The 21,644-nt window shown below is 43.1% G+C and overlaps 1 protein-coding gene across 7 annotated transcripts in view; it reads right to left on the bottom strand.

Annotated features, from left to right (window-relative positions):
- Positions 1-21,644, bottom strand: part of LOC147208218 (LIM and calponin homology domains-containing protein 1-like) — a 61,606-nt gene that overhangs the window by 27,371 nt on the left and 12,591 nt on the right. For all 7 annotated transcript variants that reach the window (XM_086106159.1, XM_086106163.1, XM_086106161.1 and 4 more), the window contains exons 2-5: positions 14,313-14,383; positions 12,262-12,331; positions 3,368-3,474; positions 1,049-1,079 (exon numbers count right to left, since the gene is read on the bottom strand). In XM_086106159.1, coding sequence (XP_085962285.1) covers positions 1,049-1,079; positions 3,368-3,474; positions 12,262-12,331; positions 14,313-14,383 — 279 coding nt within the window. The remainder of the gene's footprint in view (positions 1-1,048; positions 1,080-3,367; positions 3,475-12,261; positions 12,332-14,312; positions 14,384-21,644) is intronic.

Below are 21,644 nucleotides of genomic sequence, written 5' to 3' on the forward strand. Positions count from 1 at the left end.
TAAGAAGACCAAGGAGAGCTGACGATAAAGAAGATAACACCAAAGACAAATGACAACAACAAGGAATAAGTGGACGAAAGAGACGAAGAAGAGGACAAAGATGAAGATGACGACAGCAGAGACGATAGAATCGAACAGGAAAAAGACAAAAATTATGACAAAGAAGGAAACCACGAAAAAAAGGCACAACCGAGGACGATGATGACGAAGTGTCAATGAAGAATAACCTGGAAAAGACGGCAAGGAGGCGATGACAACGAAGACTGTACAAAGATGAAGAAAACGACAGGAATGCAAGAATGATGACGAATACAACAAAGATAATGACCTAGCTACGTTTTGCTTTCCACATATGTCGGCTCTGTCTCCTGTCTTGATTGTTGCCTGCGACTAAAATAAGCACATTAAGCCACGCCGAGCTTTCTTATCGAAGCCGTCCCGGTGTAGTGCGCTGTTGACATGGAGAGAAAATATCGCCTTGCTCAAACTGCTGCTTTGTGTGGTTGCTCATATGTTTTTTTTTTCATTTTGTCATCGTTAAAAGTTATACATAGCTTCTCACATTGCTTGACGCCTTCCAATTGTGTTCTATTCTCTTCTAAATCATTGCACCAACAGCTGCCAATAAGTCATTCCAGGTCCATTTCAGCGGGAGGCTTCCTGCCTTCCTTTTCAAGGTGGGAACAATGTCTTGGCCTTGTCGTGTTTGTGCAGGCGCTCTGCGGTAAACGCGGCGCGGCTTTGGAAGGAGGAAGACGGCCGGCCTTGCTTTGTATTGACAAAAGTGAAAGGAGCGCATCCGCAAAAAGCATGTTTACCTTCCTTTGACCCTTACAAGTAATCTAAATTCCTCACTCATTCGAAGCCACTGACAAACACTGAAAAACTGCTCTGTGTGTGTGTGCGTGTGCGTGTATATGACTTAATCTTAACAGCAGCGTGTGTCTTTTTCTAACACTTGCATCACAGTGTTGCAATTTCCAAGCGTTCCAATTTCTAATGGTAAAAAAAAAAAAAAAAAAATCATCTTAAAATGAAAGTCACTTACATTTTTGAGCTTTCGGCTGCAGTCGCTCGGCCTGTCGAGAACCACAAACACACAGAGGAACTGTGTGAGAAAGTGAATTGATATCTCAATATTTTGGCATAAGAAGAATTGAAAGTGGCACCCGCCCATTGTAGACTTATTTAGAACAAAACTGTGTTTGGACGGGCGGAGGTTAAAAAGAGGAAACGGTCACTTATCGCAAAAATCTATTTTGCACAGTGGCCCAAATTCGGCATTTTCCCCAAAGCCGATTCCCCGGCCAGTAAACACGCTTCCGAAAAGTCTTCCTGTCATGACACCTTTTATATAACCGGTGGAAACAGCTGCGCGGCAACACATTTTTAGGTTTGTTCTGCCCTTGAAGAGACATTACCAACTTCACATAGGAATAGAAATCCAACACCGGAGCTGTGTGTGCATAGACCAGCATGCGCTTTGATTTAGCGCTGTTAAATTGCACACTCCTGTGCATCTGTGCATGTTTTAAAGGAAAGATGGATTTGAGGATGTCATTTTTTCATGGGTAATTAAGAAGAATAGGTGAGGTTGTAAACGGAGACTGCCAGACCGGGACTAAGCAACAACAAGTGAGCATTCTCGTCACTCCCTGCAGCTTATCGCTACTTATCAGCTGATTGTATTTATTTTGCCTTTATGCAATCACACAGGCAGGACAATGCTTACCAGAAAAGATAAAACAGCAACGACTTCCACATGGACACAGACATTAAAGTGCAATGAAAGCCAAAAAAAAAAAGGTTTTATCAAGAATTTGCTGAATGTCTAAACGCTATATTCCGATTAATGTTTTATTTGAGGACTAAGAATTCATCAATTTTCATCCCTTTCAGGGGAGCCGCCATGTTGGGTTTCTGTCCCTCGCACCTTGTGTCAGCTACATGCAAAACGCCACCTGACCAAACCCCCCAAACAGCAACGCAGACTTCCGAGTGTGTTGTGATAACCAGCATAAATAAGGGTGATGGCATCATGGTTTGAACAAAATTTGCGACCTTTGACAACCCTTGACAAAAAGACATTCACTACGTTCGCTAACACTTGCAAGCCTTCACCACTCAGCAAGACAGCCCCTCTAGTCTATTTGCTAGGATATGCCGCCCTTTTGGATCCGCGGAGACCAAGTATAACCCTAAAAAAAAAGCTCAAAGACCGAAATCAACACTATCAGCGTTTGTTGTGTCAACACACAAGAAACACGCTTGTTCACTTGATCAGAAAGAAAACAGGTGACATGCTGACCAAAGAATTCCTCGTCTTGACAGAACAAGTCGGAGGGCTCATATAAAAAAAAAAAAAAACACTCAACATTGCACTGTTGTGTCAGGACATCTTTGTAGAATGACACCTTGTTCGCGAGTGTGATGACAGCACACAGATAGCACATGTATAACTACAAACACAAGCTTTTGTCACCAGGCAACGCAGCAGCGCTCACGGCTAAGTAAGCGGCGCGTGCCGACCGCAAAAGCGCATCATTGTTCTGCGCAATCTTTCATTGACTCGCATTGAACTATTTGTGTTGGCAGCCAACTGACTGATTGCCAGGAGGAAACGCAACATCACTGACAGACACACAGATGGATGATGAAGCTATCGCTAATGGAAACTCAAATTCAAGATGCTGCCTTTATTTCCTAGATTGGGGTATTCAGAATGCAAACACAGGTCAGTTGGGTGGATGACTGTAACGCTAACAGAAACGTATTAATTCAACAACACAGTATTCCCCCGCAATTACAAAACTTCCAGTATTACCCTTACAAATAAATGGCTTACAGGTGCCTGAGCCTTTTAATACTACTTAGCTTAGCTTTTCAATACTAACTGCTTGAGCTTTTTGATAATATTTCATTACTCTCAGCAGAGTAGAAAACATACACATGCGGCGAAGACTCTTCCGTTAACAACCCAGGCTAAAGCTAGCTCCTCCCCACTGTACAGGCTTTCGATTCAACATATTTCCTTGACCTCAACGACTTAGGTAGGGATTTGGTGGCATCTTACAGTGTTATAGAAAGAGAACAAAAGCTGTGAGCAGAGGTGAGCTTTTCAGCAACGCTCGTAACGTAAAATGTGTAGCTCAAATCATGTTTTCCCATTGAAGTCAATGGAAATGCCTTCAACCCATTCCAGCCTCCGATAAACCATCCTATTTTTAAAAATGCAGCAATAATATAAACAGACTATAAAGAATTAAATGGCTTGTCATGTTTCACATCCATCTTGCGGGATCTTGCAGTGTGCACGTCAGTTTTTGTGCAAAGTTGAGTCGAAAGGTGAGCGAACTGTCAGACTTACTTGGAAGCGGGGCGTGTCGACGTGTCCTGAAGGTCTCCGGGGTCAAAAAGCTGGGTTCCCTTCAGTCCCAGCTCCTCACATCCACGCAGAAACACACTCAGGTTGTCCTGTGCACATGTTCATTGAAGAGTTAGCTGCTGAGCCCATTGGAACTCAGCCACTCACCAATACAACAGAATTTACAGTAAGCAGTCTGTCAGACTGAAGAAATCGGGAACTTACAGCATGTTGTATATACAACATGCTGTAAATCCAAATGAATTCCCTACACGATGATCTATTTGTGATGTGCTGGTGACATCGAGTGATCCAACTTGAGTTTTTAGATATCCGAGCTGTCGCTGGGCCAGTAATTTGCTTAGCCTTGTGAGCAAAACGTGGAGATTTGCACTCTGTATGATGTCAGTAAGCTCAACTCACTTCACAACAAGCAGCATTTTTGTACATTCACTTCTTAAAAAAAGGCTTCAGCTCTTTATCGCCAGTGCCAGTTGAAATTCACTGTCAAACTAAACATTAAAGAGAATCACATGCGTCTTTCAGCAACCACACACCTTTGCTTTAGGAAAGTCAAAGTCAAAAACAAAGTCAAAGACAAAAATGCATGAAGCCATAAACAGGCTTGTGTTGCTATCATTTTTTAAGCAACAGAGCTTTGAACACAGTGAAGCAACACATGTAGACAGACAATATAACACACACTCGCAGGCATGCACTATATTCTTTATCCTCTGTTTGGAGCAACTATCACTACTGCAGGTTACTGAGGAGCTGAGACCAACTCTGTGAATACAGTGTCTACAAAGACTCTTCCCAATTTTAATATTTTATTACAAAGGCAGTCGGTACCTTAACCAGATTTGTTTTATTGTAATCAGTGGTTATCAAAAGTGTGTCATCACGTGAAAGATGGCACACCACGACACTGGGGACTGCATGTTCAACTCTACTTGCATGTATTTATCGAGCATTTTCAAACAGCCATCGCTGCACACGAAGTGCTGCACATGGAGCAACTAACATATACGACAGTAAAGCAAAGCAACAAATTAGTAACAAAGACGGTAGAGAGCACCAAACAGTATAACTAAGATCATAATTTGGGTCATGCTGAGTCAAATGCCAAAGAATACAAGTGAGTTTTGAGGCGGGAATGTTCAAGTATCAAGTATAAAGAGCAGCTTTATTGTCAAATGTGGTGTATGTATCTAACATACAGAAATTTCATCTGTGCTGTATGTGTCTAACATACAGCACAGATGAAATTTCCTCCCTCTTAAACAGACAACAGACAACTGGAGGAGCCACTGCGGGTGCCCGCGCTGCTCATCATGTTCATCGGTTCCTCAATTTCCAGACCGGCAGATTGGAAGGGATGGACAAATTCCTTGGCCACCATGTTCATCAAATATCACTTCATCAAAATTCTTTGTATGTGATTGCATTAAAGATCGTATTTCCAACAAAGATATGGGACATTACAGACTCGAAGCAAGATTTCTGATGCCATAGCCACCACTGCCTGGAGGAGCACGAACGATGTCCAGTGAAATGAAGCAAAAAAAGGTGGCAAAATGTGGCATTTTTTGGAGGCAGGAACAGGTTGATGGAATTTCCATTCATTTCCCTTCCATTATGATAAAGCCTGTCCATTCTGGCAGGAGGATCAACTGTGGAAATCAATCACTGTCACGTTCCGTATTTGACAGGAGGGGGCAGGCGTTCTTGCTTGCCGCCTGCACACCTGCCACCCATTTGTTGGTGATTGCAATGGGCATTTAGTTGGTAGGAACGAGCGTCGGTATCTCTCCTTCTTGCAGCGCGGGTGTAACAGTCTCTGGCTGAAGGAGCTACCTAGTGCTGTCAGGGCGGGCTGGAGAGGGTGGGAGGGACTGTCCATCATAGCTTTTAGCTTAGTTAGCATCCTTCTGTTGCCCACCTCCTCCAGAGTGTCAAGGGAGCAGCCCAGGACAGAACTCGCCTTCCTGACCAGTCGCTCCAGTCTCTTTCTGTCCCGGGCTGAGATGCTGCCTGACCAGCAGACAATGCCATAATGGATGGCCGAGGCCACCACCGAGTTATAGAAAGTCTTAAGGAGCGACCCCTGAACCCCAAAAGACCTCAGTTTCCTGAGTAGGAAGAGTCGGCTCTGTCCTTTCCTAATCAGGGTGTCCGTGTTTGTAGACCAGTCCAGTTTGTTGTTCAGAAGAACACCTAGGTACTTGTAGGAGGTCACCCTCTCTATGTCCATACCCTGGATGTTCATCGGTGCCGGTGAGGACTGTTTCCTGCAGAAATCCACAACCAACTCCTGAGTTTTCCTAGGGTTGATCTGGAGGAGATTCTGCTGGCACCAGTCCACAAAGTCCTTCGTCATTCCCCTGTACTCCCGATCGTCCCCCTCTGTAATGAGGCCAACAATCGCAGAGTTATCGGAGAACTTCTGAAGGTGGCAGTTTGGAGTGGCGTGTCTGAAGTCCGAGGTTTAGAGGATGAACAGGAATGGAGCCAGAACAGTCCCCTGCGGCGCTCCAGTGCTGCAGAGAAGCCTGTCCGACTCACAGCTCTGCAACCTCACGTACTGCGGCCGATTTGTGAGGTAGTCTATGATCCATGCTGTGAGATGGTGGTCCACTCCGGCGTTCTGCAGTTTGCCTCCCACCAAGTTGGGCTGGATGGTGTTGAAGGCACTGGAGAAATCAAAGAACATGATTCTCACAGTGCTCCCAGCCTTCTCCAAGTGTGACAGCACTGAGTGGAGGAGGTAGATAATGGCGTCTTCCACGCCGATGCCAGGCTGATAGGCAAACTGCAGTGGGTCCAGTGCCGGGCTCACCAGCGGTTGAAGGTGGGCGAGGACGAGTCTCTCCAGCGTCTTCATCAGGTGAGACGTCAGCGCCACCGGTCTGTAGCTGTTCAGCTCCTTAGGGTGGGGGGTCTTGGGCACTGGGACCAGGCATGAAGTTTTCCACAGCTGTGGAGCTCTGCCCAGCTTCAGGCTCTTATTACGCTATTATTGCGTTCCTTGATATTCCTCTCGTGTGTGATTATAGTATTTTGCCTAAGAACTTTCTCCTTGCCGTTTTTTTCGCAAGCGTTTTCTGTTGCCTCGTTATTATTTCCTGGTCCTCTTTTTGACCAGCGTTTTCAGTTGTCCGTTTCGACGGGGACTTTTGTGTTATAATAAATCTCATTTTTGTGACAAAATTCCTTTCTGTGTCAGCTATTTCGGGGATCCACTTATCTCCAGTTAGTTGCGCACGAAGCGATTATTCTGTCGCTTCGGGCTCAACGTGACAGTCACATAACTTTTGTAATGTTCATTAAATGTCCACTGACTCCTGCTGAACAAATAAATAATCCAATCAAATTTCTCTAGGGAAAGATGATTGCTAGGTAAAGATGAGCTTGGTCACGGAACAACTTGCAGGAACGTGTTCAATAATTCAACAAACATGTGTTCCACTTGGTATGAACTCTATTATAAAAGCCCTGACTCCCAAAAGACGCCTCCCCCTTCACCTGCAGTTGAGTGCACAACACCTTCCAAGGCACTCTTTGCAGAAATACTAGATAGAAAGGTCATTCAATATGGTAAACATAGGCATAAAAACTGTGAAGTAAAGTAACAGGAAAATCCGGATAGCAACTCCGCGGCGTTTCCTATCAGACGACTGCAAATTGAAATCATCATCAAAATGAATGCATCTCTCCACAGTCACCAACTCCTTCTTGATACCTTTTCTCAACTTTTCACGCAGCCGTCTCGAGCACCGACATTCTCTGACAAAATCTGTGTGGGTTGCAACCTGAGCTGAGCTCTCCCTCCTTTTTCCCAGGTTCTCTCTCTCCCCTTCTCGCGAGTGCACTGGCCAGCGTGTGGTCGCTGGCTTTGTTTAATTTCTCTCTACATCTCAGGGTGTCACCGTTTCCTTCTCCACCCTGATTTCTCCCAGACCGAAACACAAATACAATGACCTTACATTCATAAGACCAAAGTCAAGTCTAGTGAATTCAAAATGAGCATTTAAACGAGTGTGCATGTTATCCTGCATGGAGATAAAACACATTTACACACACATCGGAGAACATTCTCACGGCACTCGGGAGAAAAGAAAAACGGCCGACCCATGGCTTCCTGTGTTTTGGCGACAGTGAGGCGGCACTACCCGGACACAACTGTCTCTCACCCATAACTCCACACAAAACAATTTTTTTGACAGCGTTCTTGAAGTTAAGATTTTCCTAGGGAAGTTTTTATGTGAAGAAAATAAGAGCTGTACTTTTGGAGAACACAGTTAAAAGCGTCTTTTCTAGAATAAAGGGCATAATATGAAAAGATAATTGGATTTATGAACATCACTCTGCAAAATATGACTGATTTCAATAAATAAATCTCTTTTTTCCTGTATTGTATTGTATTATATAACAATTGCAAGACCTAATGGTATTATCAGACACTCAAAAGGAAATACTTGTATTAGTGGACTGAAAAAAGTGCTGGAGATGCAAACCAACATTTTATTTATTTATTTCTAGTTCCTATGGCATTTTGGCATACGTATTTTTGGGTGTTAGGATTTATGATCCCAAATGTTTTAGAACGCATTTTAAAGCATCACCTCTGCAGTCAAAGGTGGCAAATGGTGGCAACGTTTTGGACCAAACAAAGGGTAAAATATAGTTGGGGGAAATTATGTATGAGGGATTCAGTGAGGTGGGACTTCATTGAGAAACACTCGCCACGAAACAAGGTGAGGCAGTCAAGAGCCAACCCAATCCCCTTGAAAAGATACACTTCTGCCCGTTTCCAGATTTGCAGGCCACTGCAGCTCGACGGGAAACTGGGTGTCGACCGCAAAACTGTGACTGACAGCTGAGAGTGTTTGGAGTAAGGATTGCCGAATGTCGGGCGCACATTCTCGCTCAGTGGGAACGTACTTGGACACAAGTTGTAGTGTGTGAGACTGTGATATGTACAGTCAGTGACTGACTGACAGTAGTGGACTTGTTTTGCTTCTTCTTATTTTTCACCACACTTGATTTACCACCGTTTCTTGGTGGAACCGACCCTCAGCTGTATGATGAAAAACTCAACAGTGAGCATATTTTTAAACTACCGGTACTTCTATATGGCCTCAAGGTGCCACAAGATGGTGCTATAGCCCTGGCTAAAAAGAAAGTACCGGTAGTTCCAGGAAGTAATTGAAGCTCAGTTCGTGGTAGTGAGAGAGAGTCTTCACCATTTGTACAGTATGCCCTGCATATACACACTTGTGCATTTTTTTTCAAACACAAATCATCTGGAAGTCCATCCATCCATCCATCCAGTTTCCGATCTGAATGAATGAATGAAGAAACTACTTATACAGGTAAGGCAATGAGAAACAGATTCTTATTTACAATGCAGCTGGCTGCAGGCAGCAGAGTAAAGTAAAGCAGCAGTAGTTGGCTAATATATGCGTTGAGTGCCTGGGCGTCAGTTGTGGGTGTTGCAGCTTGTGTATGAATGCATTTATTATGCCTTTATTTATAGTAATGTTTGTTCAATAAAGCCATTGAACATGTGCCAGCGGCTGTCTTTTCCTGACCATTGCAATATGATTTAACTCGCAATCAGAGGCTACATAACATTTGCTAACGATGACTGTTTGATGTGTGAGATGATCCCTAACTTTGGAGAATCAGTCATTGACCCACGCTTTCTCCCCGACTTGCTGCCACCACGCTATCTTATTGCTACGTGTGCCTGCAGTAACTTTAGAATTAATATAGGCAATTTAAAAACATTTTGGGGATGGGATCAGGATTTTTGTTTGTTTGTTTTTTATGACAGAGTTCGGCCTCTAACCTTTACTGTATTGTGTCTTTTCAAGTGCTTCATCTGTCGGATGTTCATGCTGGATATACAGTCATACCTCAGTTTTCGAACGTCGCTGTTCTCGACCAAATCGGTTTTTAACCAAAAATTTCGAGTTTTTTATGCCTCGGATTACGACCGAAAATCGGTTCTCGACCAAACTGAGCGCATTTGAATGTGCCACTCAACTTCTCTCGACTTCCTTACACAAGGAAGCGACGCTTCCTCGGGTAGACTAAGAAGTGACGCCTCCATTCTGAGCAGACGTGTCCAATAAAGATAAAAAAAAAAGACCGTCCATTGTGAGCAGACATGTTCAATAAAGTTAAAAAAAAGAGCGCCCACTGTAAGCAGACGAGTTCAATAAAGATTTAAAAAAAAGCAGACGTGTTTGTTGAGATCGATGCAAATTGGACTGTTATTTCTGCATGGCACCAGGAAAGCAAGTGGAAGTCGTAAAGCTGCTGAAAAAAAGAGGAAAATAGTGCGCAAAACTATTGAATTTAAGACAGATTTGATCGTGAAATATGAATCAGTTGTGTGTGTGTCTGTGTTGGCAAAGGAGTTTGGCATGACGAAATCAGCAGCATCCTAAAAAAGAAAGACCATCTTAAAGTCAGTGATGTGGCTAAAGGATCTCGTGTGTTTAGCAAACAAAGGCCACAAATATCGGAGGAAGTGAAGAAACTTTTGCTTATTTTCATAAATGAGAAACAGCTAGCAGAGGACAGTCTTAGCCAAGATACGATTTGTGGCAAGGCAAGACAGTTGTATGGAGATTTGATTAAAAAAAAAAAAGGATCCTAGCTGTTATGTTTCGATCTGGTTACGTTTGGTTTTGATTCCTCATGTGCCCTTTTTTCGCCACCTGTTCTCGTTATCAGTGTTCCTTGTGTGTAAGCAATTAGCTCCCTCAACCCTTTGTGTGTTGTCCAGGTGTTTCTCGTTGTCTCGTCACTTAGCTTGTATTTAGTTCCCTGAGTTTCTGCCAGTCTTTGTTGGGTCATTGTGAGCTGTGAGTATACATGTGCTCCTGTCATGTTTTGTTTCCTGCTGTAATTTGGTTTGATACTTGTGATTTCCAGGCATTTTTTTTGAGTACTTCGACTTGGTGTTTTTTTTTTTCCATTGTACTACTGTGTGTATTTTTTTGTTAAATACATTTTGGTCAATCCACCCTGCTCCTCCCTGCTTTTTGGGGTCCTACAACTACCATCTCGCAAAACGTGACACTAGCATTGCTCCTGATGAGTTTGATTTTAAAGCAAGCAGAGGATGGTTTGAAAAGAAGTGATTCATCATGGGGAGGCAGCCAATTCAGAAAAGGAAGCTGCTGAAAAGTTCAAAGTTGAATTTGAAAATCTCATCAAGGCCAAGGAATGTCTTCCCCAGCAAACTTTTAATATGGACGAGACTGGACTTGTGTGGATAAAGTGTAAAATAGTTTTAAAAATGCTTTAAAAATTTGTTTTCTAGACTTGGAATGGATTAAAATGTTTTACATTGATTATAATGGGAAACATGGTTTCGGTTTTCGAACAGTGTTCTGGGACGGATTATGGTCGAAAACCGATGTTTGACTGTAAGCTGTATAGATAACACTTCTGCCACACATTACCTTTACTGCTTTCCTTTACATTGGAATTGTTTGTGTTTTCCCAGAGCAGGAAAAAGATGACCTTAGAATGGTATTTGACTGGTAAATTTGTAAAACGTAAACAGGCAACAAATAACTGGTTGATGGCGGCTGAGCTGCCAGGGCACTGAGGTAGCTGCTCTAATTACAAAAACTCCTCAGAGAGTCATTTTCCCATTAGCCCTAGACAGGAAGAGGAAAGGGGGGGGGGGAGAGTTCCCATATTTTATTATGAAGGGGCCTGATAACAGCAGAGCTCGTTTGTTTGTTTTTCACCTCCCTAATTGCAGCCCTGGTGAGCAAAAAAACATGCAAAGCTGCGGGGCTTTAGGCATTAAGATGCATATTAAAAAGTGGGGGGGCTATATGATAATTCACAGTTAAACATGTTGGATTCTTGCTCCTGGTCTCGGTAAGGCAGACATCTGTACAATAAATGCAACAGAACATGAAGCTGGCATTTTTCCTCTTTTTTCCTGTGTCGCTGTCAAGTTTGACAATTTACTCATTTCTCTCCATGTTGTGGTGAAAGCAAATGTCAGAGTCTGACAGCCACTTTATATATCACACTCGGCACATGGGACAAAGGCGGAAAATTTGTTGCTTGAATAGTCTTTGCCAACACATCTGATTACCGACCAAAAATGAAGTAATCTATTCCAGAAACATCAAAATGGAGTCACACACACACAAGAAAAAAGAAAATATTCTGACCGTACTCCGTGCTTAACAGGGGTTGGCTAGTGGACCAAGATTGAGTGCATCGGCATAATTACTTGTTATTGTTGTGGTAAAGAAAACGCCTGCAGGGAATGAGACTGGGTGTTTACCAGACACTCGTTAAATTAAAAAAAAAAAAAATAGCGGGAAAGGTTCATTGGCAACCATTAGTGATGCCGCCAGATAAGACACTCCAGCCCAACCCAGATTTGTTTGTCTACTGCATCGTCACTGATCCAAAAAAAGTGTCCCTTGGCACTTTTTTAGAAATGGAAGTCTTCCAAATTAATTACCTGGTTATTTTACATTCAGACTGTAACATTGTCTAAACAAATCTTGTTCACGCTGAACCGCAAAAACAAGTGAAAAGCTCGCCAATGTGCATGCCAGGCCAGTAGTTGGCGATGGGCACATTGTCCTCAGAGTTGAGAGTCTACATGTGAATTCTTGTTGCATTTTGGAAAGAAATAATCCAAAATTCAACAAAACCTCTTTAAAAAAAAAAAGGACAAACACACACAAAATGTGGAGACACATTGGAGGTTGAACCCTGCCATGAATAGCAAAAAAAAGGGGGGGGGGCGAACTAGATGACATCCCCCAATCCCTCCCACTACCCAAAGAAAATAAAAAAATCTAAATGTTGTTGGCGCATAAAAGAACTGGTGAAGGACTTACCAGGCCAGCAATGGGTGTTGGAAGCCTGTTGATTTTCTTCACCAAGCCGGGTTTAATGGAGCTCAGTAACCTGACAATGAGAAGCTCAGTTAATACACAAACACAATTTCTGAACCATGTACTGTAGTACCTTCTAGCATTGATGGCTTTTTGATGAGGGACCCAGAGATTAAAAAAAAAAAAAAAAAAGATAACACAGCACAAATTATTTTAGGGTCTTCAGTTCAGTTTGAGAACCAGCGCTGTATGGGCCTCGTGTTTCTTGTATGCGTTTCATCAGGAGGAAGTCGTGGAATGAAACGTGTCCTGCAGAGGAAGCCCCCACCCATGGATAGCCTTGTGCCATTTGATATCGCCGGCATTCTGGCAAAGTTATTTAGTGATGAAAAGATGTAATTTCCCCATTAGGAAACTCCTCTTTCCCACCGCATAACTCGCACAACTTCAATCACAGCAAAGCCCAGCTCCGTTTCGTTCTCCCAGAACAGCTTTCAGCAAACCCAGCAGAGGATTGTTGTCTGCTGTCCAAATCGGAGGTGTCCTGTGGCAACAATGTGGTCGGGAGTGCGCGATGATGTCCTCCGACTCCCATAAATGTACGCCTGAGGCCCGCCGACCACAAACCGCATTTCACGCTTGCTGTGAATCGACAGCTAGCTGATGACAAATTTCCGAGGACGGGAGAGCAACAAGGACACGCGTACGTCCTTCGTAACACGGCGGGGAAATTATAGAGTGCGTAAGGCAGCAAAACAAAGTTATGTTCCACCAGGTGAAACAACCCAACATAACATTTTTAGTCCTTTGAGCAAAACAAAAGATACCCAAAAGATTAGTTGTGAGAGGTCCCGTCAGACATTGATTAAGATCGCGTTTCTGGCAAGGAATCGCAGAAGTTGCACTGCAACGCTAATGCCTTGAGCCACAACATTGATATGCACACGCGCTTACCTCTGTTTTGATTTGTGAGTAAGGCATTTTCTGCCAACGCGAGGTACGTGTTACCTCCCACCAGTTACAGCACAATACATTTGTTATTGATCATAGAGATGCCATAAAATGATTCTTTTCTTTATTTATTGGTTCATGCGGAAGGGGGCTCGTAAATTGAGAGGTTTATTTTATTTCAAAACACAGCGAGTACGCACGATGAGGACACGTTTCATTTTATCTCTGCGTGGTGTCAAATTGTGGAATGGATTGAAGGAGGAGCACAACGTTACTGTTTTTACGATATCCCATTTAAAGTCGAGGAATAGTTGCAATGTCAGAGCTTGTTAACCATCGATTTGTTGCGTATACGGGATGCGGTAATAGGAGGTGATCGATCATACGTGTAAATCGAGGGGTTCGTTGTTTTTAATGGATGGTTCTACTTTACGAAACGGCAAAAGGAGAGATGGATTCCGTTTGAACGCAGCTTTGTTGAAAGGACGACGATCAAAAAAACAACTCGCCAACTAAAATCACTTCCTGCTTTCCCTTATTTCAACAGCCAATCAGAATCCATCAACATAAAAACATGTCTAAGCAAAAGCAGAATGCAATTTAGGTCATCTTAAAATGAAATAATATGATGCTCAAACATAAAATGAGAATAAATAATATAACATAAGCTTACATACGTTTATGGGCTCACACTCAGAACGGCCCTCTGAGCGAGAGCCTACTTACGATGTGGCCCGCGACAAAACGAGTTTCACACTCCTGCTCTTTGGTTATGACTGTCGGTGAGTTCTTATCAATACAAAAGCATTTGATACTGTTGTCAAAAAAGGCAGGATTTTCACTGAACCCAGTGGTACTGTGTCAAATCGATAGCGAGATCTGGCATGAATGCGGACATGTGAAAATTTGTCCACATCTACTGCACGCTATTATTACCTCTTAAGTAGTGCTCCTACATTGACCATTGACCGTGTTTTGAATTCACTGCATTGCGGTAGGTAAGATTAAAACAGAGCTAAAGCACAACAACACATAGGGAGGCAACCACAAGAGAGTGTTTCATCACCCGAGCCTGACAAAAATCCAAATAAAGCACCACTTACTCGCATAGCAGTATACCATTCTCCAATCCTCCCCTGAAATTCTTGTCACCAAAGCATCTTCCTGTCACCGCCTACGGAGGAAAACATCCATGAGTCCACTCATTCAGCAAATATATTAGGCTGTAAATCCAAGCAATAAACATACTCAAATATGACAACTTTAATTTCCGGTCTTTTGAAGTCTTCAAGTCCGGGAACGGCATTGTACAAAAAGCAGCCCGGGCCATACGTCAAGTACATCGCTGGTTAACGGTGCTAAACGCTAACGAGCTTGGCGTAAGCTGCAATCATCCTGAGCAAATGGCCATGGCGAGCTAATGTGTTGTGACAGGGGATTTATAAATGGAGGGGGGAGCTGCCTGGTTGCATGCATTTGCACTAGAGCCCGCGAGTCAATTAAAAGCGTGGCATCTTTGGATTTGATGTGGTTTTTGTGAGACATTGAAATCTCTTCATTGTGACTGTTGTCAGGTGAGGCACGCAGGCCGCGGAGAGGAATGTGCATGACTCGCTTGTTTTCACTGGAATGTCACTTGCATTGTTTCACAAACAAATAGTTCGGGAACATTCTCCGCCTGACTTCCCTTTTAATTTCTTTCAAAAGGAATGCTAACACGCAGAATTAAAATACAGGGAGTCAAAGGGCACACTTCAAAAGTTGCTCAATTTTTTTGGGGGGGGGGGGGGGGGTTCGATAAAATTGTCCAACACAATCTCTCGGAGGGCTGACTTGGATTCATGTATTGTTCATTTGGCAGCATTTCTATTAGCTGCTCTGCGTCCAGTGTACAGTATGTGCGTCATGGATTATTTGTCCAATCGGGGTTTCAGCCTATTTGTGTTGCCATGTCAATGTAATTTGCTCCAAAGAGTGCTGGCCCATGTAAATCAATAGCAATGGAACTGTTCGCATCTGTGAGGTGCCTTCAAAAGCTGTGTACTTTGACTCCATCTTGCTAATGGAGTAGTAAACAATAAGTATCTCGGCCAGGGGTATCAAACTCATTTTTGTCACGGGCCATTTTGGGGTTACGTCTTCCCTTGGAGGGCCATTACGACAGTGAAACCGAATAAATGTTCAATCGTCACATCATATTATTACTTGTACACAACAAATCAAATTGATGGATGAATAGTTTTGAAATCAGTCAACTGTTGGTTTGTTGTTTGTTCAATTATTGTGCAGATGAGTGTAAGCAGTGTAATTTAAAAACATTGCAAAATCTCAACGTTATTTATTACACATGACAATTTGACATTTCAGTCCAGATTTGAGCAAGGATCATGGAAGTTGACACACATGATTTGCTTTCTCGGGCCAAATAAAATGATGTGGCGGGCCGAATCTGGCCCCCGGGCCTTGACTTTGACACACATGATCTAGGCCATCAACACAAAACATTCCAATGAAAAGTAGTTTGGTAATTGAGCCTGCCCTCTTGTTGCGTGTGACCGCATATTCCGTATGCCTCTTTTCAGCTAGCAATGCAATGGCATTTTGAACTTCGAGACTGTCGGAATCGTAAATCAAGCGTCCCTATATTTTGAAATGCTTCAATGCCGACTGAATAATTAGCCTTTTCACGCATAAAAAGTGATGACGTTGACAAATTTGAAGAGGCCTTCCCAGTGCGTTTGAAGAGATAAAACGGGCTAAAATATGGATTCCTGTCAAGTCAAATCATGCCTGGCAATGGATCACAAGCCACTTGCCTAAATAACCTCCTGTTTTGGAAAAGGATCCAAATCAAAACAGGGGACTGTTTGAACTGCTCCTCGGCTCTGCCTTCCGGCCCGAGGGGCCCAGAGTCTGGAAAAATCTACCTAGGTCCCAAATTAACAAGCAATAAGTCTAGGTATGAATGCAGGCCGGTTGCTGCGATAAGTAATGCACTACTCATTCAAGCCCAGAGGCGACAGATGCCTGACAGGCTCATCTTGACTCTTCGTCGATGACCGAGTGCACAAACAAAAGATGTGTGCTGCCAAGACACGTGGCTGGCTTTTGTAATCGGATGCATTCTTCTTTTACAGGATGTTGTCTACAGTGGGTTATGTAATTGTCAAGTTCACAAACACATGCGAGTGCGTCTTGCGGCTTCGCGGGTCAATAATCTCGTTAATACAACTTGGCGAGCGCGCTTAAGCCGCAAATGCCTTTGGTTTCCGATTAGCGGGACGAAGACAACAATAGGCCAAAAAGCCCTTTCGGAAAACAAATATTGTGCCGTATTGTGTATGGCACGGCGCGGTTCTGAAACTTCACACGACGATGAGAGATCTCCGGACGGGGGTCTCATCAGCAAGTTCAACCCGAGGTCAGCAGTGGTATCTGCTGACAATACGCCAATGCAGATCTTTTCATTAGCCATCACCACAGGGATCCCCTATTGTGAAGATAGGAATTGTTGCTTCTGCGCCTGGAGTGCTGCCATGCTGAGATGGCGGACCGAGTGGCGAGGGTACCAAATATGCCGGACCTATTCAACTTAAAAATACCACCCAGATGCAGGTTTAAAAAATAGTATACAAATGTTTTGTGCAGCTTTAGGCCATGTTCACATGTACACTGGTGTGAGAAGGATCTCAGAACTCCCACAACAAAAAGGATCATTCAAACCAAAAGCCCAACTTCCTGTTCAGTTTTTCACGGTCCCCATTTGGGCTAATTCACTTGTTGGTCAAAGCGGGAGCTCTGGAACTCACTGAAAATTGTTGTTTCAAACCAAAATGGCTGACTTTCTGCTTAATTGAGGACTTCCTCTTATGATAGCGTGACCTGTTGTGGTGTTTACAGAATTTCATGTCGATTGGTGAAATTGGTGTCAGGGGCTGAGTATTGCTTCGTTTTGGGGAACTTGACTGGATTTTTTTTTTTCATGGCAAATCCATGGAAAGACGTACTGAGGCTCTCAAAAAGGCAGCTCCTTCTTTACTCTCTACATATAATTAAAAAAGCAATTGAAGAGCTCCACTTTTACACCGCCTGGTGCTCATGCTATTGTGAAGGTTTTAATTTAGTGTGTGTGTGTGTGTGTGTGTGTCAATTAGGACTTTTCAGACACCTGCAAACACTGTAGACCAACGGTCCCCAAACCACGACCCGCGGGCCAGATGCGGCCCGCCTCCACATTTTGCCCGGCCCCCTGAACAATTCCCAGTGATGCATTATTTTTCTTTTCAGTCTGGTCACGTGATCGAGACTCGTAACATTCTATTCCACCCTTCTGCAGTCTGTGCGCTATCTGAAACCCCACCCTCCAAAAGACAAAAAAAATCCTGGACATACAGTAATCCCTCGTTTATCGCGGTTAATGGGGACCAAAACCACCCGTGATAAACAAAAATCTGCTAAGTAGTGACCCCCTCCATATCGGTACATGTACATAATATTTATAAGGCCAAATGTAATGGTATACATGCATGTAGAAGTAAATTTTAAAGTAGTTAACACGACTTAATGCTGTATACTAATAGATTTAAACATGTATAAGTTAGGTTAGTTTATGAATAACAAAATACAGTAAACATATACATGTAGTACTGTATATGTTGCTCTATGTGACCCGCTGTTGTTTTGCTGATTTTTGCTGCTTCTCGCGGATCTTTTGCGGACTTTTTGCAGACTTTTTGCAGACTTAAAAAAAAAAAATTATGAATACGTTTGAAAAAATCCGCGATGCACTGAAGCCGCGATAAACGAACCGCGAAATAGCGAGGGATCACTGTACTCCTGTCAAATAAAATAGAATAATGGTAAAAAAAAATAGGTAAGAGACAAAATTGATTGAGAGTGTATGGTATTTAGCATGCAGTGTACAAACGATTATTATCATTATTAGTATTACTTTTTTGCTCAATGCAAAGATAATTGGTAGATGTTGCATTAATTCAATTTCTTCGTCTGCTTGCTTTCTGGTTTTCACACTCAGGTTGATGAGAGAGAGCTGCAAAACAGTAGTGTCTACAAGATATTTACATGATTACATGGTCTTTTTTTCTGTGAAAAACTTAAAAAGGGTTATTTGGTTCTCATTGATTTCATAAATAGTGTTATTTATTTGATTAATAGTGTTATTTATTTTCAGATTTTTTTTTCAAGACCCCAGGAAGGGTTATTATTAATAAATGTTACATTTTGACACTTCTGCGATCGTCACATTTTTTGTTACAAACTGACCATCTTGAGAGAAGGGAAAAGTTACTGTATTTGGCCCTCACTGGAAAGAGTTTGGGGAATTGTCAGAAGCTGCGTCTGTCAATTCACCAAATTAAATAATCACATGTTAAGTCATTGATGAATTTAATTTAAAGGCATGAATTAACACTGCATTTTTCAAATGTCACATGAAAGTTAAGTTCACGTAAAATCCCGCAAGGGTTGCTTCATTCATGCTGCAAACTTTCTGAACACAGCACATCATTGTGAGGGCTATTATTTCAGAATGCCACCATAGGCCTGGATAACAGGATCGTTTGTAAAAGATAAGAAATCTGATCTAATACTAATTCTTGAATTCATTTTGAGGTTGTTTTGTTTTTTTCATGAGCGTAGCTTTTAGTTTATTGTGGGACCATACATATGTCTCAAGCCTGCAGTCCCGCAAATCAGCACAATCAGTTGCAAATTCACCCATCAAGTTAAACTAATCTGAAAACAGGTTCCGGTAGATTCTGTTCCACACGCAGTATATTAGGCAGGTCTTTCGAAGGAAGACTTAAATCACAGAATTTTTCCTGAGCCAAAGAAGGAAAGCTACATGAAACATGGATCATCTCCGGTAACGACAGATAAGAGAATAATTGGCATCATCTTATGCAGCCGAATCAACACTGGGCCGCAAAACGTTTCGTGATCCCACAGCTGGTTTGCTGCCTCTTAGTTCTGTGTGAAAGGAATGAGGTTGGAAAGGGGGTTTGAAGTCGAGGAGTGAATTTTCCGACTTCCAAGGTGGCATCAGGGGCCTAACGGTGACATAGTGGTGGCACTGTCAAATGGGGGAGCAAAAACCGGGACTTAAATGTCTAGTTCAACCTTGACTCATCACAAGACTGCAGGCAGATACATTCTAAGTGGATTTTCAGTTATAGTTCTAGTTTTTTTAAGGTTTCCTTATAAAAGTTGCATGGGATCAAGTGCTACTCAATGTACCTTGCGCCCTCTAACATACACGACTCAGGCTACGGTGCTCAAACACCTGTTGTGACTTTTACCGTTAAAGAACAGCAACTCGTGCAAACCGTACTGAAACATTTAACAGTTGGACATGTGCATTCAAAAGCTTAGAGAAGGTCACATTAAGTTCATCTGTAAAAATGCTTTTTAGGCTTGTCCTGAAATTTCACCCAAAAGCGAGACATCGCTACCTTTTGTGTGTAGTGGAAGACTAACACTGTTCAGACAAAAAAGGCAACACCCGCCAGATCAGTTGGACCGTCCTGCTGGTCAAATCTTGTGCAACTACCCGATTAGTCATGCATCCATCCCACTTGGCAACACACACATGGACTTCATTCGGGCAAAACAACATTGCAACTAGCTTGTAGCTGCTAGCTTCCAGGTGTCTACAACAACCTCATTCTATGTGGTGGCGACTTTAGTGTCTTGCCTCACTTGAAATGAAACTTTTGAAGCCCTAGCAGCTGGTTGTAGCGCTACAATTATGTGATGGCAGGATGTCACATCACATTAAACTTAACGTGGCTCTGACCACGGTATGGAAGCAAACCGTAGGAACCAGTGGCTACTTTTTGACGAACTTGTTTTCCCGACGGGCTTTAAAACTCACAATTCCAACATGGCTCTCTTTTCCATCTCCACCACTTCCCCCAAATCTTGATAAATCCCTCAGATTAAATTGAGCCAAATTTCCATTAAAGTTCCCTCACAGTGAGATAAATGTTAGCATTCCGACCTGTGCCTCCCTTTTCCACCTGGATTAGATGATGGAACAATGTTTGGGCTGTGGATTAGCCTCTCTCCTGGCCCGACGAGTTCCACTCACTTCCTCCTCGATTCATCAACTAAGGTTCCGAGCCCAAAAACGGGAAAGGAAACAACAGTATTTGGCTCAACTACAAGCCTTTGCGGTTGTATTGGATTAAGTAGAGGATGGCGACTCGTGCCAAAAAGGCCAGGGGAATGGGGTTGGGTGCAGAGTAAGTGTGGGGTGTGTGTGTGTGTGTGTGTGTGTGTGTGTGTGTGTGTGTGTGTGTGTGTGTGTGTGTGTGAAAAAAAATCCCTTCAAAACCATCCGCCCAATGCACTCTTCAAGGTCCTCTCAGTCTCTGCAGCACAAACCTCAATTTAGCCAGCATAAATCCCCATCCTACTAACCCACATTATCATATCACCAAAAGTATACGCTCAGTCAAGAGAGTCAATGAAGCACAAGTGTAAATGGATGCAAATGTGGTCAACGTGTGATTGACATGCAAGAGAATACTGAAAATAAACACTTAAACTAAGGCTCCAAGACCAAAACAGCCCATGACAATCCTATTTTATTTTCAAATAAAACATTTTGTTGAAGGGTCGCCTCGTTCAAATTGATATTTCTAAGTGCAATACAGTGCTGTCGGATGGATGGTTATCGCTACCATGACAACCGACAATGGCGCTCGTGTGTTGCGACAAAGCTGATTCGCAGGTGCTAATCTTCCAACGCCTCGGGCGACAAGCAGCAAATCACATGACTTTTGGTGTACTCTCTGGAAATTTTTCGACACTCCCTCCACAGCTGGAGTTGTTCACTCCTCCATATCCACACTGCGACTGAATGATGCTTATGCAATGTTACCATTACCGAGTTTAGCCACATTGACCAGATTCAACTGTATTTTCACACTTGAGAGGAGTGGAGCAGCACTTCATCGGCAAGCCACAAAATTATACTTCATACAGCAGATCTGAACATGCAGTGGTGACATCATATTCCCTGTCGCCAGATTTTCAACTTTTTCCAGCTCTCATCCACATGCCGTTTATTATACCCCTTTCCCACTGCCGCAAAACCACGGGTAAATGCGCTTTTTTGGGCAGTGGGAAAGGCTCACTGGCCAGTGTCTATCCGTGTCCACCAGAGGCGCCATCGGAGGCGGGTTGTGATCGCCTCCGCGTGCAGTTTGAAAGCCTAACACGGGACTTCCCGGTAATTACGTGATGACAGGGCGGTACGTGATGCGTCATAACATCGCGCGCCATCGGCCTCGTATATAGCACGCCCCCACAACAAAGTTAGGAGATCGCCCCTTAAGCTGTTTCAGGAGTAGCAAAGAGTTGATCTTCCGCTGCTTTTCGACATGGGAAAAAGCATGATAAAAGAAAGAACA

This window comes from Hippocampus guttulatus, chromosome 2, assembly GCF_054856545.1.
Source record: "Hippocampus guttulatus isolate MCC_2025c chromosome 2, RoL_Hgut_1.0, whole genome shotgun sequence".
Lineage (NCBI taxonomy): Eukaryota > Metazoa > Chordata > Actinopteri > Syngnathiformes > Syngnathidae > Hippocampus > Hippocampus guttulatus.